The sequence below is a fragment of the Protopterus annectens genome, chromosome 9.part0, assembly GCF_019279795.1.
Source record: "Protopterus annectens isolate FY-2018-M chromosome 9.part0, PAN1.0, whole genome shotgun sequence".
Taxonomy (NCBI): Eukaryota; Metazoa; Chordata; order Ceratodontiformes; family Protopteridae; genus Protopterus; species Protopterus annectens.
In genome coordinates, this window is record NC_056743.1 from 1,807,515,293 (window position 1) to 1,807,540,499 (window position 25,207).

General features: G+C 41.0%; 1 protein-coding gene across 1 annotated transcript in view; it reads left to right on the plus strand.

Moving 5' to 3' along the window:
- The window catches only part of SHFL (shiftless antiviral inhibitor of ribosomal frameshifting), a 1,552,615-nt gene extending 1,528,034 nt beyond the window's left edge, over nucleotides 1–24,581 (plus strand). The window contains exon 10 of the mRNA XM_044084676.1: nucleotides 23,595–24,581. Within this exon, the coding sequence (XP_043940611.1) occupies nucleotides 23,595–23,815 (221 nt within the window). The 3' untranslated portion in view covers nucleotides 23,816–24,581. The remainder of the gene's footprint in view (nucleotides 1–23,594) is intronic.
- The last annotated feature ends 626 nt before the right edge of the window (nucleotides 24,582–25,207 follow it).

Below are 25,207 nucleotides of genomic sequence, written 5' to 3' on the forward strand. Positions count from 1 at the left end.
GCCATAGTCAAGTCCCCAAATGATGTGGACATCCTACAGATGGGCCTCACTGAGACAGATGCCTGATGTCAGAGCCATGGCCTCAAGCTCAATGCCAATAAGTGCAGTGTCATCCCCTTTGGTAAAAACTCTGTTCCCATGAACTACCACATAGGCAGCAATCTACTTAACACCAAATGCGTGATGAGACCTTGGGACCCAGGTGGACAGTAGTCTCTCCTTTGATAGTCACATCGCCACAGTAGTCAGGAAGTCGTCCTACGTGGCACACCTCATCATAAAAGGGTTCTCATCCAGGAAAAGAGGTCATTGTTACCCTCTACTCGTCACTCATTAGACCCATTATAGAGTACAATGCCCCTTTTGGAATGTACCTCACAAGACATCTGCAGCAGCTTGAAAGGCCACAGAAGTACCTCACAAAGAGGATTACTGGTCTCAAACAAATGCCCTACACTGACCACCTCAAAAAATGCCAGCTTTACACTGTAGCATATCGCCTACTCCGAGGTGATCTCTGCCTAACATATAAAGCTATGTCAAACCCAGAGCTGTTGGACATGCTACACCTGAAGAAAAATACCCCCCCCCCCCCAAGGGATCATCCCCACTGGTCTAAAGGCTTAGCAGTAGATGCTATGTGGTGGTGGCAGCCACAGAAAAGGAACTCGCAGAGGAGAGTCCTACTGTCCATCCTCTAAACAGAGCATCTTGGACATTGGACAGATTAAGGAAGCAGGTTTATGCATCAACGACCTTTGCCATACAGTCAATGAATTATTTGGCACATTTTACCCGTCTTCAAAGGGACCTGATCACAGAATTTTCAGGAACCTTAGCAGGAGCGGTGTCTGATGAGGTAAGTAATAAAGTTGCCTCCCAGCTTGCCACCCTGGAGTCAATATCTAATTCTTCCATGCGGTTGATTACACATACAACCAAAGGGGCGGCCAGAGTAGTGGGTGCAGGCGTTGTCATGAAACGTCACGCTTGGATGCATTTGTGCGACTTTGTGGACCCCTTCAAGTCTTCCTTCAACGCTCCCATCAATGCTTCCTCTCTATTTGGTCCAAAAGTTAGACACATTAGCCAAGTGTGAGAAGGACGGCAAGACTCTGTCTGTTAAGGGCGTATGTTTTTCCATTCCCCACCAATCCTACACCAGGAATCAGAGAAGTGGTAAGATGTGGTTTAGGAAATCCCAAGGGCCTTTTTGTTTGACACAAGTGGTGAGTTTCCCCCCAGAGCAGAGGGGGGAACTCATCAGAAAGACAACCCCCCCCCACAGCAGAGAGGGCCCACGTAACCAGGGCTGCAGAGATCCCTTTTTCGGGCAGCCCTACCAGCATTCCTGAATAGCGCCCTAATTGCTTGCCTCTGGAAGCAGTCTGGAAGCTATTCTGTCTGCACCACTTAGCCTGGCATTCAATAACATCAGATACCTGGGTGCAGACGGCAATTACCAGAGGTTACCACATTCCCTTCGATCTTTACCAGAGGCCACAAAGGTGAATCCCTGACATTCCACCCAGTCAGAGGGACGCAGCAGCGCAAGAAATTCAAAAGCTGCTCGAAAAGAGTCATCCAAACAGTCCCACCAGACCAAGTAGAATCCGGATTTTACTCAAGGTTCGTTTTAGTGCCAAGAAAGACAGAAGACTGGAGGCCAAGTTCAGACCGCAGCATCCTAAACCAGTTCATCAAACCGACCAAATTCTGGATGATTACGGTTCAGTCTATCCACCCATTTCTGGAAAAAGATGATTGGATGTGCTCGATAGATCTCCAGGATATGTATTACCATATAAAAATGGACAAATGCTCCAGAAGATATCTCCACTTCCAGCCTGGAGCCAATCATTACCAATTTAGAGCGCTGCCCTTTGGTCTCTCCACAGCCCCTAGTGTGTTCACCGAAATAACAGCTCACTTGAGACTGCAAAGATTCCAGGTGTTTCCATATTTACATGGTTGTCTTCTTGCCTCCCTCACCAAGCATCTAGTACTTCTCACCTTGCACTACATCCTACAGCTGGCACGGCTCTTGGGCATCTCAATAAAATAAACAGAAAAGTCGAAACTAGTACGTACTCAAAACCTAGAATTCATAGGAGCAACATTCGACACAAGGTCTTGTCACCCTTCTTCATTACAGACTACAAAGGCTAAGATCTCCACTTCAAGTGATACTCTGGTGAAAGTCCCAGCTAGTTTAGTTCTCCAACTGCTAGGGTCAATGGCAGCAACAATTACCATAGTTCCCCTAGCCAGACTCCATATGAGGCTTCTACAGTGGCTCCTAGCATCACAGTGGTCCCTATTAACGCATCATATGTCCCATCCAATCCGCATAACAAACCATTGCAACCAGGATCTTGATTGGTGGATGAAGTCAGAGAAGGAGTTATAGAGTCGTCCCTTCTCAAACCCTCAGCCCAAGGCCATAGTGACCATGGATGCATCCCTGATGGGGGCATTTTCAGAAGAAGACCGTTCAAGACACTTGATCCCCCTTAGAGGTCAATTTGCATATCAACATCCTAGAACTGAGGGTGGTGCTTCTGGCAGGCATTCCAGTTTGGCCTCCCATCAGGGACAATTGTTATCCATTCAGACAGTATGTCTGCAAACTAGGAGCAATAGTTGAGTCCCCAAATGATGTAGACATCCTACAAAAGGGCCTCACTGAGACAGATGCCTAGTGTCAGAGGCATGGCCTCAAGCTTAATGCCAAAAAGTGCATTGTCATCCCCTTTGGTAAAAACTTTGTACCCATGAACTACCACATAAACGGCAGTCTACTTAACGCCGATTGTATGATGAGACCTTGGGACCCAGGTGGACAGTAGTCTCTCCTTTGATAGTCACATCTCCACAGTAGTCAGGAAATCCTTCTATGTTGCACACTTCATCACAAAAGGGTTCTCATCCAGGAAAAAAGAGGTCATTGTACCCCTCTACTCAGCACTCATTAGTCCAGATAGAGTACAACGCCCCTTTTGGAATGTACCTCACAAGACATCTGCAGCAGCTGGAAAGGCAACAGAAGTACCTCACAAAGAGGATTACTGGCCTTAAACAGATGCCCTACACTGATCATATCAAAAAACTCCAGCATTACTCTGTAGCATATCACCTACTCCGAGGAGATCTCTGCCTAACATATAAAGCTATGTTAAACCCAAAGCTGTTGGACGTGCTACACCTAAAGAAATCCCAATCCCTCCGAGCTACATGCTCTAGGGACCTAAACCTTGTCACCCCAATAAACAGAACATGCTGGAGGGATAGATTCCTGTCCCAGAGACTTCCTATACTCTGGAACAAGCTACCCATATATGTCAAGCAAAGTTCCTCATTAGCACTCTTCAAGAAAAATCTTGATGAGTGGATGGGAAATAGGAAATACACCCCCGGGGATCACTTCTGTGGCTCTGCTTGATAGGGGCACAGAAAATTAACTTTCTTGGGTGTCGTAAGCCAGGGAACATTGTTGACTAGTCTTACTTAGTCCCGTGGGCCGATAGCCTAGTACCTACCTATGTTGGTCATCTGGTATATCAACAAACAGGGGGGGAACCAGATCCTACCCGTTATGTCGAGAAGGCATGAGAGTATGGCAATGGGCGATAGCCACCAGTCACTTTCTGGTAGCAGCACACATTCCCAGGAATTCCATTATGTTTTCAGACAAACTGAGCAGATGCATTCTCCTCCCTATCTAGTGGTCTCACAATCCCAAGGTAGCGACAGACATGTTTAGTCGCTGGGGTCAATCTTGCTGCACTCTATTTGCATCTTCCATCAACCACAATTGCAGCATCTACTTTGCCCTAATCCCCCCTCAGTGGGAGTCCCCGAGGATGCTTTTGCACATGATTGGCCCCCAGGACTGCTTTATGCCTTCCCCCCTTTCCTCTGATTTCACAATTTTTAAAGAAGGCAGATCAGTTAAGTAGCATAGTAATCCTCATTGCACCCTATTGGCCCCGTCAAGTCTGGTTTCACTTCCTGTGGCCTCACCTAGTTCACCACCTGTGGACTCTGGACCCAACTCCAGGATTACTGTCATATCCGCAGGGATTGGTCCATCCAAACCTATCAAGCCTCAGGCTGTGACAGCATGGTACCTCCAATTCCAATAATTGCTAGGCAAAATAATCTGTCTTCCTCTGTACAAAAAATACTCTTGGTTTCCCATAAACCGTCCACCAGGAAAATTTATTATAGTAAGTGGAACAGATTTGTGTTTTGGTCTTGAGAAAAAGGACTTGACCCCTTTTCAGCCCCTATTTATACAGTGTTTAAGTACTTAACCTTACACCTTTCAGGAGCCACAGCTTCTACTATTAGAGTCAATTTAGCAGCTATCTCAAATTTCCATAATGGTTTAGAAGGTTTCTCTTTAATATCTCACTGTCTCTGCAAAACCTTCTTAAAAGGAGTCATGCATTTAAAACCACCATTTAAAAAGCCCATTAAACCTTGGAATTTGACGCTAGTTCTGCATACTTTGACTCAGCCCTTTGAGCCAGTTGCCACTTGCGATGTAAAATTTTTGTCTTGGAAGACTTTATTCCTGGTAGCCATCACGTCAGCCAGCAGAATATCAGAATTACAAGCCTTGTGTGTAAAGCGCCCTTGCATAGTTTTTCACAAAGAGAGAGTATCCCTTCGGACTATCCCCTCCTTTCTACCCACAGTTGTCTCAGATTTCAGCTTTAATCAATCCATTGACCTGCCAGTTTTCTTTCCAAATGTTTCTAACAAAGGAGAATATCGTTTCCATTTGTTGGATGTACTGCATTTTTAACTTGGACAGGATTAAATCATTCCAGAAGTCAGACCAGTTGTGCCCTGTCTTTTTCAGGGCCCATGTCAGGTAAATCATTTTCTAAAGTCACTTTGGCAAAATGGTTGAAAGATTGCATTTCCTTTGTCTAGCAACAAAATCAAATGTGTTTAACAACTAAAGTTAAGGCGCATTCAACCAGATCAGTTGCCACTTTGATGGCCTTTCATTTGAGAGCTTCTATGGATGCATGAATGATATTTGCGTAGCAGCTACTTAGGCTACCCTCGTACCTTTATCATTCAATACAAATTGGACATGGCCTCCAGGGGGAGAGCATGCTTTGGCTCAATGGTGCTCAGGAATATCCTGCGATAGGGCCTCCCACGACATAAAGTAGCTAGGGACTGTATCCCATCTTTCATAAATGAATGAAGATTGACAACATCAGATAAAGAAGTTATGTACTCAGAGGTGATCTCTGCCTGACATACAAGGCCATGTCCAACCCAGAATTGATGGACATGCTCCACCTAAAGAAAACCATATCCCTCGAGCCACACGCTCCAGGGATCTAAACCTCACCACAACAATAAATAGGACATACTGGAGGGATAGATTCCTGTCCCAGAGACTTCCCTTGCTCTGGAACAGGATTCCAATCTACATTAGGCAGGGCTCCTCGCTAACCCTCTTCAAGAGAAACCTTGATGAGTGAATGGGAAACAGAAAGTTTACCTCGGGGATTGCTTCACTGGCTCTGCTGGACAGAGGTGCAGGGAACTAATCTAAGGTGGTAGCGAAAGCCAACACATTCCGGCTAGGCTTATAAATGCCTTCGGGCAGATAGCCTAGTACCTGCCTATGAACCTATGTTCTTACCATAACATTCAATCTGTGGTGTCGATCTTCATTCATTCATGACATCCCACCCTCCTGTCCCCGTCCAAAAGACTCCTGGAGGTTCAGATTTGCTTCTACTTGTGTGATAAGACTTTTGCTCAGACAAAGCCCTTCGCTTTCTTTTTCTTATGGGCAAACTCATTCTGAAGAGATGAGAGGGGCATTATGGGTAACTTTAGCTTGAGAGTTTCTGGCTGGTGCTAGCTTGTTATATCGGCCGAGTTGCTTCCGAGGATGGATCCAAAACCTTCTGTCATGAATAAATGAAGATCAACAACAACACAGATGGAACGTTATGGTAAGAACATAACTTCTTTTTTCAATTTGAATATGAAAATGTACATTATGCTAAGTAAAAAGTGCCCATGATATCCTTCTGTACAATAAGACTAATTTATAATAGAGGTTGAAGTGGGCTGCAAACTGAGAAGTAGGTTGATTTCTCCCTGTATGAAAACTGACAAATTGTCTATGCCAGCAAAGAAGAAATTTGGAGAAAGTAAGAGAAAATCATCCAGAAAAGAAGTAAAAGCTTCTGGCTGGGAAGAATCTTGCAGCACTTCAGCAAAAAAGTTCAGGTTTCTGCTTAAGTAAAATAGAAAGTTTCAAGCAATGTAGAGAAAAAAGTAAATCAAATGCAGTCAGAGGGGTTTAAAATAAATGAGAAACAGGAGGAATGTATATATAGAATCAAATGACAAAAGGCTGGAAAAATAGAAGAATCTTAAGTACCTCTTCACATGAGCTGATAAAACTGCAAAAATTAGAGGATGAGTTAAGTACAAATAAGCAACCAGACTGATATTCTACAGAAGATTTGTTGGCAGGGCACATTGTGTGTGTGCTCCAAATCTGACCATGGGAAGCATCCAACTCCTGTTTTAGCAAAGGTGCTATAAGAGCTACTGCAGACAAAACTGTGATGTAATGGAAAAATATTAAACATGTAGGACACCAGGGTGTTTATGGAAAATGATTTTCTGCCTTGTGCACAGTGAATAAAGGTAAGTTTATCAAATCAATTGGGATGTTGAGAGGCAGTTGTGAGATTCAGGTTACTGTGTACATCCTTCTTAATATTTTTCCTGGAGAGCTGGCTGTAGAGGAAATAAAGTTTTAGCCAGCAGAGAGTGAGCTAGAGAACTGATGATGATACAGTGATTCTCATTCTTCTAACAGTAACAAAGCCTGTAGAGAGAGAGTTTTTTTTACTCCAAATGAAAAAGATGCAGTGGCAGAGAAAAGCCCATGAGCTGACTGGAAGATTTTAGCAGTACCTTGGCACACAGGGTTAAGGTTGTAAGCTGTAGCTCCTGTGGTACAGGGATTGATTTCCTCAGCCCTGAATTACCTACTCTGTGACCTTACTTAACCAGGCAGTGCTTTGGGATGACTGGAAATTTGTTCCAGGCTTCTCGTGATTGTTCCAGGCTTCTCAATGATCCCCGGACTGTAAGGCTAGTAACTACTAATAATCCAGAGACCGGCGTCTGAAGGTCAGGTTGATCAGGAAGAAGGCAAGCAACAGTTTGAAATTAGTGGGTAAGTGGAAGAACTGGGGACTTCCAAGATGATGCACACTGATCAAACAGCTTAATTTTAACTCTGCTAGTGTGAAAAAAAGCAGAATTTGAGAAAAAAATGGCTGGTGAAATTGTCAGCTTGGGTAACTTTTCTAGTAAGTACTCTGCACAGATGCCACCATATTAGAAATTTGGAAAACCTGAAGGAAAGTCAACCAGAAAAGGTGAAGAGAAAGTACTGGCTGTGATTTATTTTGCAGCTGTTCAGCAAAAAGCAGCTCAAGCTTGAGTTTTCATACAAGAAATTGATTCCAGTAATTTAGAGGAAAAATAATTCAGAAATGCTCAGAGGTGATTAAAATAAATGAATCAGTGAAGGAATATATCAACTCAAATAAAAAAAGCTGGAAAAAATAGATAAAGCATAAACTAGCTGTTCAGATCAGATTAACTGTGATAAAACTGCACAAATCAAGTTGAATTGAAGAGAAGGCTAGCTGAGTTATGAGGCTTATCAAAAAGAGGTGTTTCAGAAAAAGAAGAGCAGGTAGAGAAAACTTGAGACTTCCTGATGTACCAGAGAGACAGGAAAGAACATTGCATTCATTTTATGAAAGAACAAATAAGCAACTGCACTGGTTTTCCACAACAGGCTTTATCAACTGAAAAGGCACATTGAGTGTATGCTCAAAACAGATAAGACCTATGTGAGTAAAGATACAGTCATACCAGTAGAAAGAATTGATTTTGACGAAAGTGTGGTCTAAGAGAAGATATTAAAAATTATAGATAGTGGAGTGTTTGAAGAAAATGACTATTTGCTGTACACCAGGCAGAAGAGAAGCAAACTTATCCTAGCAATCAGGAAATGGCGAGATGCAGGTGTGAGAATCAAGCTGTTCTATCTGGCTGTCTTCAGAATATTTTTCCCTGGAGGATCAGACATTTTTGTTGCAGAACAGGATAAAGAAAAAATAGCTTATCCACCAAAAAATGAACTAGAAGGGACCCTCTGCTGCTTCTCATTCCTTATAGAGAGACTTTGCTAGAGAAACCTTTTTCCAATGCTCCAGAGGAAAATACTTGAGAGAGAAAAAGCTCAGGAATTGACTAGAAGAATCAGGAGTGCATTGGGCTTGAATTCAAAGTCTGGTGTTCGAAGATTGAGATGATGTGGAAGAAGACCAACAGCACTAAAAGTTGTGCATAAATGGAAGATTGTAAAGCATCAGTCATATATGTAAAGTATGGCTCTGCAAGAAAAAGTGGCTGCGAAAGACCAGACTTTTGTTGACTTAAACTTCTGGGTGGACTGTAAAGCATGTACCTCACTTTGTCTTTAATAATTAGAAGGACACTAAAAAGTTTTTGTTAACAAGGGTGAATGTCTACACTAATTTCCTTTGTTTATGCTATGAGTAAGTTTTACTTACAAAAAATGGCTTGAAAAATAAGACAGAATGATGAAAGTGATGAAGAATGCTAAGTTTCTTTAATCTGTAAAGATATTAACTTTTCTTCCATTATAGGTTCATATGTTGTTACTTGGTTAATGAGCACTAGGGCTCTTACAAACCTAGTCATGTACTCCAAACCATTTGGGTCCAAAGTGTCTTACGGGAGAGGGACATGTTAGGCAGCCAAGGATTTGTAAGGGGGGGGGGGGTGTTAAGATAATATTTTTCTTATTGACTGCCTTTCTCCGTAAGGGACATGAGTACCAGACGGGGGCGTATATTTATGATTTCTCATCCAATTGTCAGGTTTTTGTTTGAATAGGTCCAGAAATTAACTCTGTTTTACATGGATAGGGAGCCTTTTCCATAGCGTGGGGATCCTTTGGGGGCACATGTCTGTTTCTCCAGTATGTTTTGTTTGTCACAAGTGAAGTTCAGATCCCTGGATCTGGTGTTCATGGTACTGATTATTTTGTGAATGTGCCGCAGATCCATCGGGGCTAGAATCTGAGGAAGCCTTGTAAGCCAGGCAAAGAGCTCTTCTCAGCATCTTGTAGGACACTGAATATAGAGACAGAGCCTTCAGGCAATTTGTGTAGGACTGGGTGTCCATGCCCTGAAGTCTCCTGGTGAGAAACCTTTGTAAGTTTTCTATCTGTTGCAAGTGCCTGGTTAAATACATGCCAAAGGAAGCATTGTAGGCTTGACCTTCCCTTAACAGAGCCACATTGGGATGGGTCCAGTGTTTGTAGTTTCAGTGTCCTTATTTAGCATTTCCATGATATGTTCCATGGCTTTGCATATTAGGTTTGTTAGATTAATGGGTTTGTAGTTTCCTCGGTCAGCTGATGGTCCGCACTTGACAAAATGTTCAGTTAGAGACAAGTCTACAGCTGAGGGCAGTTGGCTAGGGAATTCTGTGTCCATTAAATTTACAAAGACGACTCCATGCATCTACAGAGATGTTCTGTGCTTATTTTCTCATTGCTGGTTACTTTTACATGCAAGCAATTAATCTTGAGAGTTCTAAGCATTCTTTTTTAAGAGAAGTGCAAAATTTAAAGGTACAGTAGCAAGCAGTTCAGTGAAAAATAAAGTTTGAAATTGTGGAAAGTGAATAAAAGATGCTACCTTTCCCAGCAGCCTTAACACTATAATGCATTTAATAAAACCATGTACGATTTACTTTTACGAGCAGTTTTTCATAGAGCCAAATGTTAATGTTTCCTGAAAGCATACAAGCTGTTTTTCACATCTGTGAGGGGAGTCTAGATAAGAGAACAGACAGAAATTGATGTAAGTGGGAGCACAGGCTGTAACATATGCTTTAGTGTGAGTAACCTTAATTTTTAGATTAGGTAATGCCTTTTGGTGCAGCTGTTGGTTTGGGGCAATTCCTATCTGGAGGGTTAAACTTAATGTGTTGAAAATGTACAGTTTTGCAAGGTTTATTCTAAGTTAATAAGGGATGGGGGTGTTCTGAAAAACTATTTAGTTTTTTGTTTGAGGGTTTTCATTAAAGCAAAATGTCTTCTAAAATGTGACACAGGTTTATATGAAGGTGTGAAAATAAACTGTATAAAAGATCACCCTTACCAGTGTGTGCATGTAAGGCAATGGTTCGAAATGCACATTCAAACAATGTCATGTATAATAGGTTGGAACAATAGCAAATAACTAGAGAAGAAAAGGAAGTAGAGTGGAATTAGGCCCAGAAGTTTGGACCACATGTTAGAGACTGCCTTCCTTACCAGGGATTGTTAGAGTATAAACAATAAGAAAGGGTTAGGATGTCCAACGTGAAAGGCATACATTTGTAGAGATTGTAGACCAGTCTAGAACAGAAGCTGATGGTATAGGGCTAATTATTAAGGCATAAAAAAATTGCACGATAACTAAGCATCGATCAGAGGTTGTTATAAAAGACTGGAAAGAGGCCAGAAAATCAGTTTTCAAGAAAACAATGAGAGGACATATGTATGGCTTCCACATGTGCAGCAAAGTCTAGAAAGTTTCAGGTTTTTCTTGGAAGTATTTGCGTACATATTTTTATACCCCAAGCAGACTTCAAAGAAATGTTCCTTGGGTAGATAGCAAATGTTGGAGGTGTGATGGGGAAGAAAGAGGTAACTGAGAGTCAGCAGTTTTTAAAAATTTCCTACAGAGTACTCTTGTCAGAAATATCACTGGACCAAATGGCTGTAACTAAGGAAACGATTATTTTGAGCTGAAAACAGGATCTGAATTGCCAAGACTTAGTAAGGCCTTATTATGATTAATTTTGTTTGCTGCCAAAAAAGCAGTTACTAGAAGATGGAAGTCAAAATTTAAACCATTTGTATATGAAGTATTGCATATTGTAAAAGAGAAAAGAACTGGAAGAGAGATCTTTAGAAAAGGGAAGGAGCAAGTTACTTAGAAATAAGTGGAATTTTGGGGAACAAAGCAAGCAGAATAATGTAGAGTAGGAGGAGTGATTAAGGAAATGCAAGTATTGAGCATTATGTAATGTTGGACTAAATGACATTTATAAAGAAAGGAAACATGAGATGTATAATATTTATAAGTGGAAAATGTTAGTATACTTTGTTTTCTTTTCTGTTAATGTATGTGCCCCTATGTCTTAAGTGTTGATTTAATAATTATGCTTAAAAAGAATGGGAATTTGTTCACTGCTTTAAGCTGGTGGGAAGACTCTAAAGCATAAACCCAACTTTGTCAATGTTTAGAAGAGCATTGCAGGGACAAAAAGATATCTTAATTTAAAAACGTTTTTTTTTAATAATATGTGTATGATAAATTTCATCAAATAATTTTTTATATGTAAAGAAGTTCTTTTCTGGAGTTGGCAGTATTAAATGTAAAGTGGGGGATTTCATCAGTGAGTGCTGAATAGCATTTTTCTTAGCTGTAATGTTTCCAGGTTTGCAATGTGCCAAGTTAGGAAAGGCTGGAAAGGCAAGCAGTGTGGCATGGTAAAGTCCTAATTATGGTCCATAGGTTGGTACTAGGCTATCGGCCCTAAGGCCTATGCAAGCCTAGCCATAACAATTCCCTGGAAATTTTTTCCCACAATATTTACTTCTCTGGGCCCCTGTCTAGCAGGGTGACTGACATGAACCCCGGGGTGAATTTCCTATCTCCCATCCAATCATCAAGGTTCCTTTTGAAGAGGGCCAGTGAGGTGCTCTGCTTGACATGTATGGGCAGTCTATTCCAGAGTATGGGGAGTCTCTCGGTCAGGAACCTATCCCTCCAGCATGTTTTGTTCAATGTGATGATAAGGTTTAGATTCCTGGAGCGTGTGGCTCTGAGGGATTGGAATTTCTTTAAATGGAGCATGTCTAACAGCTCAGGGTTTGACATGGCCTTGTTTGTTAAGCAGAGATCGCCTCTGAGTCAACGATATGCCACAGAGTATAGCTGGAGTTTTTTTAGATGGTCAGCATATGGCATCTGCTTTAGGCCTGTGATTCTTTTAGTGAGGTATTTCTGTGGCCTTTCCAGCTGTTGCAGATGTCTTGTGAGGTACATCCCAAATGGGGCATTATACTCTATAATGGGTCTAATGAGGGATGAATACAGTGGGATAATGACCTCCTTTTTTCTGGATGAAAAGCCCTTAGTGATGAGGTGTGCCATGTAGAAGGATTTCCTGGCTGTTTTGGTGATGTGGTTATCGAAAGTGAGACCACTGTCCACTTGTGTCCCTAAGTCTCTCATCACACTTTCAATGTTTAGTGTCCTGCCACCTATGTGGTAGTTCATGGGTACATGTTTTTTTTCCAAAGGGGATGACTATACATTTCTTGGCATTAAGCTTGAGCCCATTGCTCTGGCACCAGGCATCTGTTTCTGTAAGGCCCTTTTATAGAATATCCACATCATTTGGGGATTCAATAATGGCTCCCAGTTTACAGTCATCTGCAAACTTTGTTAGCCAGAGTCCCTTAATGTTGGCCTGTACTTCAGAGAAGTAGATGCCAAACAAGAGTGGTCCCAGGACTGAACCCTGAGGTACTCCACTTGTCACTTGTCTGGAGCTGGATTTGGATTCGGCTGCTTTTACAGTCAGGGTTCTGTCAGTAAGCCAGTTGGCAACTCATCGAGTGACGTAGGGATTTATGCCCAGCTTAGTAAGTTTATCTATGATTCCAGAGTTGGGGATGGTGTCAAAGGCCTTGGCGAGGTCCAGATAGGCTGTGTGGACGTCCTTACCCTCGTCCACAGCTCTGGACACCGATTCGAAGAAGTCAGTCAGAATCAGGAGACAAGATCGGCCCTTCACAAACCCAAACTGGGTAGGGTCCAGTGTCTGGAGGTTGCCAATGTCTTTGTTTATAAGTTCCATGATAATGCATTCCATGCCCTTGCAGATCAGGCTCGTCAGACTGATGGGACGGTAGTTCCCAGGATCCAAGGTGGATCCTCCCTTGTGGAGCGGGTTAACTGTAGCTGTGCGCCACTCAGTGGGCATGAAGCCTGAGGTGAGGCTATGATTAAACATGACACTTAGGTGGGGTGCCAGTTCATTTTGTAGTTCATGTAGTACACAGCCTGGGATTTCATCTGGTCTCATGGATGCTGTATTCTTAGCTTTGGAGAGTGCTGTTTCTACCTGTATGGCTGTGATTATCGGAATTTAGCAATCCTTTGATATTGAGATGGGCCCTTTAGGGGGTGAGAGGGGAGTGAAGTTGGCACTAAATCGATCTGCCAGGATATTGGCAATATCCTTGGGATCAGTTTATTTAATGTCATTCTGTTGTAGTTCAGAGCAGATCTGAGCATTACCATTTAGATTCTTGACATAACTATAGAATGCCTTGTGGTTGTCTTTGGAATCTTTGGCAATTTTATTTTCGTAACTAGCTTTTGAGGATTTTATGAGGGATCTCAGCTTCTTACTGAGGCTGGTGAGGGACTTTTTTGCATCCTGGGATTTTTATCTTTTCTGCAACAGTTTCTTCCTTCTGTTTTATAGTTTGTTTATAGCAGGGGACCACCAGATTGGCTTCCTTTTTTTGGAGAAGAGCATCTTGGTTCTATTTGGGATGGCACGATTCATGCATGAGTGGATGTGCTTATACAGTGCCTTAGTGTAGGATTCTGCAGTCGAATTTCCAGATCCTGTCTGCGTGGATGTTGTGAGGTTTGTCACTTCTGACTTCAGTAGCATGAATTTGGCTTTGGAGAAGTTTTTTAAGGAGGTTTCCTTACTGGGGGGTGGGGGGGATGTGGATGTCAAGAGTGATTTGCTTATGGTCAGACCTGACCAATGAGGGGGTGACCACTGGTGTGGAGCATCTATCTCCCATGTTGGTAATGACCAGGTCTAGGATATTGGAGCCCCTGGTGGGACAATGGATTAGTTGATCCAGGGCGTTGGAATTTATGAATTCCAAGAACCGTTGGGAAAAGGAGTCGGTACCCGAGTAGTTTTCCCAATTAATGGCTTACTTACTTATGCCCGTCACCCTTGACAAGGTATGGGCCACCAACTACAGCTCTCCACCGAATCTTGTCCTGGGCCAACTGTTCTATTTGGTTCCATGTGTAGCCTCTAAGCTTAGCATCTGCCTCAAAGTCTCGCCTCCAGGTGTTTCGTCACTAGCGGCCTCTTCCTCTCTTCCCCTGAGGATTCCAGCAACGCCTGTCTTGTAATATTGTTTGCTGGTTTGAAGAGTATGCCCGATCCATCTCCACCTCCTCCTCTTAACTTCTTCCCCAATCGAAAGTTGGTTGGTCCTTTCCAAAAGGGTGGCGTTGCTAATAGTGTCTGGCCATCGAATCCGTAAAATCTTCCTGAGACAGCTATTTGTAAATATCTGAAGTTTTTTGTGGTGGTCTTGTTTAACCCCCAGGTCTCTGCCCCATACAGCAGTACTGACTTCACGTTAGAGTTAAACAGCCTTATCTTGTTGATCAAGGATAGTTCTCTTGTTTTCCAGACCCTATTTAACTGTATGAAGGCTGCTCTTGCTTTTCCTATCCTTGCCCTGACATCAGCTTCTGATCCGCCCTGCTTGTCAATTATGCTGCCAAGGTAGGTAAAGGACCGTACTTCCTCCAGTGGCTTCCCTTGCAGAGTGATAGGGTTAGTATTTGTGGAGTTTAATTTAAGGATCTTTGTCTTCAGATTGTTAATATTAAGACCCACCTCTAATGCTGTAACTGCCACCAAATTTGTCTTGTTTTGCATTTGCTGCTGGCTGTGAGAGATGAGGGCGAGATCATCAGCATAGTCCAGATCTTCCAGCTGATTCCATAGGGTCCATTGGATCCCATTTTTTTGTCCTGCAGTAGATTTCTTCATAATCCAATTGATAACTAACAGGAAGAGGAATGGTGACAGTAAGCATCCTTGCCTGGCTCCAGTTTTTACTTGAAAGCTTTCAGAGAGCTGCCCTCCATGTATAACCCTGCATGATAGACCATTGCATGAGTTCTTTATCAAATTTACTATTTTCGTTGGTATACCATAGTGCTTCAGAAGGCTCCACAGTGTCTCTCTGTCCACGCTATCAAACACCTTTTCAAAGTCAACAAAGTTGATATACAATGGTGAGTTCCATTCAACTGACTGTTCCACAATTATTCTGAGCGTTGCAATTTGATCAGTACACGATCTATTTTTGCGGAAGCCTGCCTGCTCTTCTCTCAGCTTTTTGTCAGTGATGTCCTTTATCCTTTCCAAAAGGATACGGTTGAAAACTTTTTCTGGAACTGATAGAAGATTGATACCTCTGTAGTTGTCGCATTTGCTAAGGTCCCCTTTCTTGGGAAGCTTAATGAGATGGCTCTCTTTCCATTCTGAAGGGACAGTTTCCTCTGCCCAGATTCTTTCAAAGAGTGGATACAACATCTCCACTGATGTATTCAGGTCTGCTTTAAGGGCCTCTGCCGAGATGTTATCTGTTCCTGCCGCTTTCCCATTTTTCATTTGGATGATGGCTTTCCTGATCTCCTCCTTGCTCGGCTTTTCACAATTGATTAATAGATCTTCATTGGCTGGCTCAATAATTGGAGGGTTTAGAGGTGACGGTCTGTTTAGAAGTTCTTCAAAGTGTTCCACCCACCTTTTCAGTTGATGTTCTATACTATTGATGGTTTTCCCTTGCTTATCTTTAACAGGTCTCTCTGGCTTACTGTACTTTCCTGAAAGTCGCTTGGTGATATCATACAACATTTTTGTGTTACCACTGTAAGCTGCCAGTTCTGCCTCAACTGCCAGCTGTTCCACATAATTGTTCTTATCTACTTTAATGCATCTTTTGAACTCTCTGTGGGCATCTGCATATTCTTCTTGGGCCTTGCTCTTTGAAGCTCTAGTTTTATTGTTATTTACTTTTACCTTCTTCCTCTTTCTGTCTTCTATCTTTACCAGTGTTTCTGCAGTGATCCACTCTTTCTGATGATACTTTTTAGGTCCCAGTGTCTCTTGACAAGCTAAGTCTACAGCCTTTTTCACATTCTGCCATGAGCTGTTTACTCCACCCTCCTCAACCAGTTCTTGTAGCACTTCAAATTTGTTCTTCAGTGCAATGTTGAACTGTTCTTTTGTCTGAGAATCTTTCAATAGATGAACATTGTATTTGATTCTCCTAGATGACTCTTGAACCTGGGTTCTTTTAAGCTTTAGCTTCAGTCTAGCCACCAGCAAGTGATGGTCAGATGCTACATCTGCCCCTCTTTTCACTCTGACATCTTGTAATGTTCTTCTAAACTTTCTACAGATGCACATGTGATCTATCTGGTTTTCTGTTGTATAGTCAGGGGAGACCCATGTATTTTTGTGTATCCGTTTGTGGGGAAAAATGCTGCCTCCAATGACCAAATTGTTGAGAGCACATAGATCAACAAACCTTTCACCATTCTCGTTGATTGTTCCCAGAGCATGTGTACCCATGATTTGCTCATATGCTATGTTACTGGATCCGACCTTGGCATTTATATCACCCATAAGGATAGTAAGGTCTTTGTCTGGGTAGGTCTCGAGGATCTGCTGCAGTCTTTCATAAAACTGATCTTTATCTTCCTCTTCACTGTCATTAGTTGGTGCGTAGCACTGGACCACATTCATTACAATTTTCTTCTTCTTTGTACGGAATGAAGCTGTGATGATCCTAGGGCCATGTGCTTCCCATCCAATCAGGGCTCTCTGGGCCTGTTTAGCCAACGTAAGACCAACCCCTTGGGAGTGAAGTGCTTCACTGTCCTCATGTCCAGAATAAAGCAACAACTCTCCTGTAGATAATCGACACTGACCAGCCCCTGTCCACCTTGTCTCGCTGATTCCCAATAAACTCAAGTTGTTATTTCTCATTTCTGCTGCCCTGCTTAGCTCATACATGGTCCTGACATTCCATGTGCCAATGTTTATTTTCCTGGTAGAGAGAAGGGTACTCTGCTTTGTGGCGTCCCTTCGGCTTTGGCCACAAAACTTCATAAATCTTCCATTTGAAGAACTCTCCTCTTCCAAGACAAGATTGTCTGTGTTTCCTGTAGTTGGTGTTTTTGTAGCAATTTGTTTTTTACGGGCTTGGGACCGTCCTTGGCGGAGTTCAATTAATGGCAGGGTAGTTGAAATCACCTAGTATCAGGGTGTTTGGTTGTATCTTAATATTTTCCAGTATGTTTAGGAAGGTGTAGTGAGAATCTTGCGGTATGGTGAGGGATCTGTAGCAAGCTAAAATTTGGATTGCAGTCTTACCTAGTGTTAGTTGCACCTGGAGAATTTCAGATGCATTGTGTTGGGCAACTAGCCTGGAGGTGTGAATATCCTTGGTGAATATGGACACTCCTCCACCTTTAGTGTTTCGGTCTTGGTTTTGTGGCCGAAAAGTGTGGTAAGAATTGTAGCCTGGTATTGCAGGGGTGCTCTCTGAAACTTTGAACCAGGTCTCAGTCACTGCACAGATATCGATGTTCTCCATTTTTACAAGTGCCTCGAGAGAGTGCATTTTGAGGTTTAGACTTCTAGCATTGAGTAGCATTACCTTCAGATTTTGCATGCTTGTATCTGTTACGGTGGTGGTTTTATCCTTTGAACCTTGCCTAAAAAAGGCACTATAGTGGTGGTAAGAGCTTTAGCCAGTAACCTGAATCCCAGGGGTGACAGCTGCAGACCATCTCTGGCAAAGCATTGTGGTTTGTCGATCATGTCTTCCCAGGCAGACAAATACTGGATCCCCTTTGAATGACACCAGAAGCTTAGCCAATTGTTGAAGTCAATCATTTTGTCCTTATACTGTGGCATAATTCTGGGTGAAGGCAGGATGCTACTCAGGGCTAGGGTCATACCTGCCTGGGTCACACGATCCAAGAGCTATTCCATGTCACTTTTCATGTAGTCCAGGGAGGTACGTCTCAAGTCATTTACTCCAGCATGGACAATGACAGAGTCGTATTTGTACTTGTTGTGGAGTGACTTGAGTGCATGCGTTATGTGGCGGATCCTGGCACCCGACAGGCAGCTGACTTTAATTTTCTCCTTGTTCAGCCTGGTGAGTGGGACATCAGTGTGCCTGACTATATTGTCACGTATGACTAAAGTGGTGGGTACATTGTCTTGCCTTAGGGGCTTTTGTTGGGTGGCACTCTGGTGTTGAGCTGTGTGTCACTTTGGTTGTGACTGGTGTTTGTTTGCGTTTCGGCTTCGGAGGTCCTTGTTGCTTGGGCAGGTTAATGTTAAGGGCCTCCGCATATATGGGTTTGGTGTTGCTATGTGTGGAAGTTGATGGTGTGGGTTTTGAAGGGCTACGAGTTGCTAGAGGTGTAATGCAGGTGTTAGCCTTCTCCTCTTGACTGTCTAGCACAGTCTTGACCAGAGAGAGCTTTGCTTCCAGTTTGACTATGTAAGTGCATCTCTTGCAGGTTGTAGTGTTGGGTGGTAGGAGGAGAGGATTGTCTGTGTACATGAGGCAGTTGCCGCATTTCCCAGTATGCCCAGATTCACCAGGTGGACAGGAGAAACCACCGGAAGCTGACCCTTGGACGACATCCCTGTTTAGGTGCTTTTTTGTAAGGTTTAAGAGCTGTTTTCCCTTACCTTTGCAAGGTACTTTGCAATTGTAGGTGCAAAGTGAAGGTTTGTGTGAATTCCTAACTATGGTACTAGTAACCCATGTTCAAATAGTGACTCCTGTGGTGCTGGTAGGGAGAGATGGAGCTCATCCTAGCATTCCCTGCAGGGAGGCATGGTCCATAGAAGGAGTAGCCCTTAGAATGTAACAGGTGAATAAAAGGGTAGGGTGATACCAAGGGATAGGCCATAAATGAAAGAATTTACCGGTGAAAGTGCTCAGTAGCTTGACCTCCCTAGGATGCCTTTAGGTACTACACCAACCCCAACCTTAGAACAGAGATAATCTATGGGCAGTAGTAGCTGCTGGTGGACCAGGTGATGCACAGGAACACTTTTGTAACTGGATAAAAAAAGCAGATGGGAAACAAAAAGTCTTGAAGGAAGCAAGTTAAACTTAATATAATGTTATGATCTTGGACTGGGGAATTCAAAAGTGTGACCATATTATATGCAAAATTAAAAGATAAAAGATAATTTCCCATGTTTTTATTGAGGTGGATGTCTGGACTAATGGTCCTTATTTTAAGTTGCAGGCAAGGGATTTTTAAGCAAGGAGGCTTGAATAACAAAAAAAATGACAAAAACAAAAAATGGTAGTTCATTCTTGCATTTGCAGACTCATCATCCATGTATTTTTCCCATTAGCAACTGCTGTTAGCTGAAATGAGCAACATACAGGTACAGTTAATTATGAGAGGTCTTACCAGTGTGTTCTCTGAGGGAACTCTACCAGGGTTCTTTTTTGCATAGGCAGATTTATTGATTTTTTTTCCATTAGCAAATGTTTTTAGTAATGACTGTGCATTTGCAAATAGTTTTAGATACAGTGCTTTTTTGAGTGAAATTTGCAAGATACAATGTAATTACCATTTAAAGGGGATTTGACAAGCAGTTCAGTGAAAATAAATTAAGTTTGAAACTGTGGAAAGTAAATTGTTGTTCAGGTAGTTGCCTCCCTTGCAGCCATAGTATTTTAATGCATTAAGTTTACCAATACACAGTTTAGTTTATTGAAGGGTAGCCATTGTACTTTTTTCTTAAGATTAAAAGTTAAAAGTTTACTGAAAGCATGCAGGCTGTTTTTCATATCAGTGGGGGTGGGGGATAGAAGTAATGACAGATTTTTTCTTAAATGTCTGTTAAAGCAGAAAGTCTGGGAAACGTGAGTTGAGTTCAACTAGAGGTAAGAAGCAGCAGCTAAGGTTCAAAATCAGCCCACCAATACTGTGTTTTCATGTAATATGCAAGTTGGAAATGTAATTTCAAAAGAATTAACCATGTGCAAGTAGCACTGTTAGTGGAGACAGAGATTAGTATGTAAATTTGACAAAGAAATGGTTTACGAATGGATATTCAGCAGAGTGATGGGGCAAAGAAAAAGGGGAATAATTATATTGTTTGGGGGGTATAGAAGTGATAAAAGGGGAGAAAAGACAGTAATTGTAGGTTTGCAGTAGTAAGGGGTTACTGACAAGGAAGAGGATTACACCTGCCTGTTTTTGCATTCCACCTAGAACTACTTTTAAGGAGAGTAGGTGAAATTGTGGAGAAGTAAGCTTTGAGATGTGAAGAGTATTCTTGGGTGGGACTGGTACCTGATTTTGCAATGGTGAAGATATATCAGAGTGACCGATAAGGGTAAAATTTAAAAAAGATGGCAGATTTCTGAAGATGTTTGTTAAAGTAATTGGTAGAGAATATGTGAATTTAGTAGCAGAAACTCAGAATTTGCATATTATTTCCCCAGGTACAATAACTTGGGGAGTAATAATTGGCTAGAAGTTATTTCACAAGAACATGTCTATTAAATTGAAGGCTTTGAGACTCATCCGAAAACTTTTATCAAATCCTGCAGCAATAAAAACTAAGGTAAATATGCAGAGTAATGAGTTAAAAATTAGAGGATGATTTCCTTTGTTTTAAAAAAAGAGGAATTTAAAGAAGGTGTAGTAGATATGATTCTGAAGTTATTAGGGAAGAGAGAATTTAATTCAGATGGAATAGCTACTGAGTGGGATAAAACGAAAATTTAAAAACATGGCAGAAATGAGACAGATAGGAAAGAAGGAATGGAAAATGTAAAATTATTGCAAATGATGGGAAATGTTAAATAATAAGAAAAGGAGCAACTGCAGAATGCTAAAGAGGAATTAAAAGAGTACTTGAGTAATGTGTATAAGTTTAGAATAGTTGCTGTTAACTCCACAGTCTAGAAATTAGCTCAGATACTTGGGCAACAGTTATAGCCAGACTTAGAGAGCCTTTGGCAAGAAAAATAAGATATCTATGTAGGTATTAAAGATTATAGAGACGGTTCCTGTGTGACAAACTATGTTTCAACAGAGAAACCAGGCAGAGATGTCCCCCTGCCATTATTTGCTTTATATTTACAGCCATTGGCAAAGAAAAAAAAAGAGATTCACAAATTCAGAGTTATGGCTAGCTTGATGGTCCAGAAAAATTTGCTTTATTTGCAAATAGCATTTTTTTGCACTTCTTGAAAGGGATATTTTAGTGTTGTGGAACATTTTGAGAAGGCTTTTGAAGTATTTTTTTGGGGATATAATGAAAATAAAACAAAGGCTATAGTGGTGAACTTTGTACTTGTGCATGAATTGGTTCAGCAATACCCATAATTTAATGGGACATGGTATGATAAGGTATGAATTCAAAAGGATTTTGTTATAGCAGCTAAGGAAAAGTGGGAAGAAACTAGAAAGATAATACAGCAGTTTAGAATTTGGAAGCTCATGATTATGGTTATATACATGTAGGCAGGCATAATTTTTATCAACTAGAGGCAAATTTGTGGATGACAAAGAATTGAAGGAATTTTATGAACAAGAGAAGAGGGCATGAATCAGTGGGATAAGTTGATTTTTTGATTTAGGATTGTCTAATTTGAGAGAGTACTTTATATTTAAGTAGAATGAAGGTTAATAAAAGGTATGAGCTGAGTAACTTCTGTAATGTTGGAATGAATGAATATTGTTAAAAATAAAACATATATATGTATGACAGTAGCAGTGGAAACTGTTAAGATTTGTTTTCTGTTAATGTGTGTATATCGTGTTATTAAAATGTGATAATTGAATAAAGATATTAAAAAAGAATAAGTTAAAATATGATCAGTGTAACAATGTATGCTTCCACGTAGAATTCACGTGCATATATGTAGGTATTTGTGTGCATGTGTGTGGGCGGGTAGCTACAGACTGTGACTAGGAAAAAAGGGGATGCAGTTAATTATGTATGTACCTTTAAATGTGTTCATGATTTTTAAGTTAATGTTCTGAAGATATAAACTCTATTATGGTTTAAGCATGAACTGTTCTGGAAATGCTGTTGTACAGCTGAGGTTCTGAGCAGTTATGAAATCGCAGCGACATTTGTGAATCTCATTATATTTTTGCTAGTAATAATGTGCACAAATCAAAATAATTAATTTTCTGAGCTTGTTTATTCTCTGGAGAGGTAACATAATTAGAATTAAGAACAACATATATTTTGCAATTCTAGTGGCATTGTCAGAATGTCTGAGCATACCACCAACGAATCCCCTGTTTAGCCGGTAGGCGGAGGTGGATGGAATACTCAACAGGCAGTGGCCTCTTTCTCAGGTGATAACATGGGTGGGAGAGGGTAGTTGTAGACTGCTGCCACCAATGATAAGACCATGATATAGTCCTCAGTTTCCAGAAGACCATACATATACAAGTGTGTGTGTGTGTGTGTGTGTGTGTGTGTGCGTAGTTCCCCTTCATATGACTGAAACTTCAAAAGCCTGAAAACACAAAAAATACATATACTGACTTTAAACAACAGAAACCATATTTCCACTAAGTATAAGCAGGGGGGAAAGCCCCCCTGCACACCCCACACTCCCTACTACTTAAGTATACCAACTCCGAGATTGCACTTAGTGTAATGAAGTGCACTCCTGGAGTTGATATATTTAAATAGCAGGGGGTGTGGGGGGGTGAAGCCCCCCACATAGGGGGTGCAGGGGGCAAAGCCTCCCCTGCTTATACTTAGTGGAAATGAATATGGTTTCTGTTGTTTAAAGTCAGTATATGTATTTTTTGTGTTTTCAGGCTTTTGAGTTTCAGGCTTATGTTAATTCAGTCATATGAAGGGGAACCGTATATGTATGTGTGTGTGTGTGTGTGTGTATATATATATATATATATATATATATATATATATATATATATATATATATATAGAGAGAGAGAGAGAGAGTTTGTGTGTAGTCTCCTTTTGAAACATTACTTGTTTTTGACTGCATTTTTGGGAGAGCCAGGCAACTAAAAACAAGTAAACTACTCAACATCCACTACCTTTCATTAATCTATCTGAATTTCACCCCATATTAAATGCTGATAGGAGCATCTGTCCTGAAGGAGACCATAAGCACACCTTTAACAGTAATAGTGAAAACTTCAGTGCTGGCGGATAATCTATAAAGGATTACATATTGAAATAATAAAATTACAAGAATACTGTTAACACAGTGTAAGCACATTCTGAATATGGAACTAGAGATTGTAGTATTTCAGATTTATGTACTTGTCCTGATGTACAACAGCGTACTTTTTTATACAGCTGTGATTTAAGTAAGATTGAAGTACAACTGCGATTCATGTATGCTTGCATGCTGTTTCTCCTAAAAGGGGGCAGTTAGACCAATCAGGAATATCTTTGAATTGTTAAAATAAATAAAAAAACATAACCGCATGTTATATTGTGTAGATGTATTAAACAGATGCAGTTTTAAGTAGTTTTTTTAAACAAACTCCATTTAATGTTTTCCTGTTTTTCTCTTCCAACAGAGCCCCATGTTCCTGGTACCTTATGTCCTCATCCACGTAGCAGAGAGAGAAGCAACTTACCTAAGGTGCTGTTTGCAAGTCATGTTCATGACAGCACTGGTTCCACGGTTGCTACATGCATCAGTCAGGGTAGTCTACTGAGTAATGATATTAATGATCTAATCATGGATGACATTGCAGAAGCTTCAGAAGAGGATGATGAAGATGGCAGTGATAACTGAACATGCCCCCGAAGGAAGACATCTTAACTGGCAGAGATTATTGAGCACTTTTATCTATGTCTGACTGTTTCAGTCTTTATTTGAGGCAGTCCTTATTGAATGTAATTTGTAAACCATATGTGACTATAAATAATTATACTGAGCTATGGAGCTATGTCAGGAGGAGAACCTAAATGTTTATTATTGCCAGATTACTTGTTTCCTCACTTTAGCGGTATTTGGCAACCTCCGTTTACCTTCAAGAAGTTATGAATATGTTTCTCTAAAGCTATAAAGTTTGTGAATCTCATAATTGCATACTTGACAAGCCGCGGTCTTGAATAGTCGAGGATGTCTGAGCTAGTTCACCAGATCAAGAGTTGACAGTTAACAAGTTCCTGAAGCAGATACTGAATAGAGCATTTGCATTATCCTAATTACTTCTGATTTTCATACCAGCTGTGCTGATCTGGTTTGAAAAAAAATCAGTGTTTGTACCATTTGTGGCTTGCCACCCCATAATGGCAGAAGGACTGGAATCATTTTCTTGGATGTCTTATCCATATTTCTGCTGATTTGTTTGGCTGGCCAAGGTGATACTATTATGAGACTGTTTTGTGTGTTCTTACTTTCATATGTTGACATATTCTGAGTTTCTCAAACTGAAAGTCCGTAGGTTTTCCAGATTAAAAGTGAAGTATACTGGCTGGGCACCAGAATTCTTCAGTCTGTACATTTGTTGTAGGAGCATCCATAAAGAAGTTACTTTGTTGGAATTTTTATATGAGCTTTGTGTATTTGACTATCATTTCCTTGACCGTGACATGGGTTATACACAAACGCTACTGCTTTCTACAGATAATTTAGATATTTTTATTTCAGGACCAGTATGAACACATGCATTTAGCTACCTAAAATATATTTTCACAAGACTTCCTCAGTTGTTATGAGGTACATATTGTGTCTATTCTTCAGTACTCTGTACAAAAGTATTCTTGTCAATATTGAATCCAGCATTGTGCTAGTCAGTAACTCTAGAATGTAGAAACCAGCAGCCAATTGATTTGCACTTTCACAGGGAATCACATACATTGTGTTGCAGAATTCCTGTGTATTTGTTTTTCAAGCAGATAGCCTTAACTTTTTATTCCAAAGTCCCTGGTATTTTTTACTGAACATGTTTTTAACCAGTTAAAGGACTGTTTTGTTGTATTTTACTGGAGGTCATGCATTAGAATTCAGAAGGTGATGTCGGAAGGCCTTGAAAACCCACAACAGAAATATAATCAGTTTTTTGGTGCATTAGCAGCTATGACTTCAGGGTTTCTTTGGTGTTTATCCTGATTAGAAGCAAACCCCACATCATATATCACCATTGTAGGCTGTAGAAATATCCATGTACTTGTAATCATA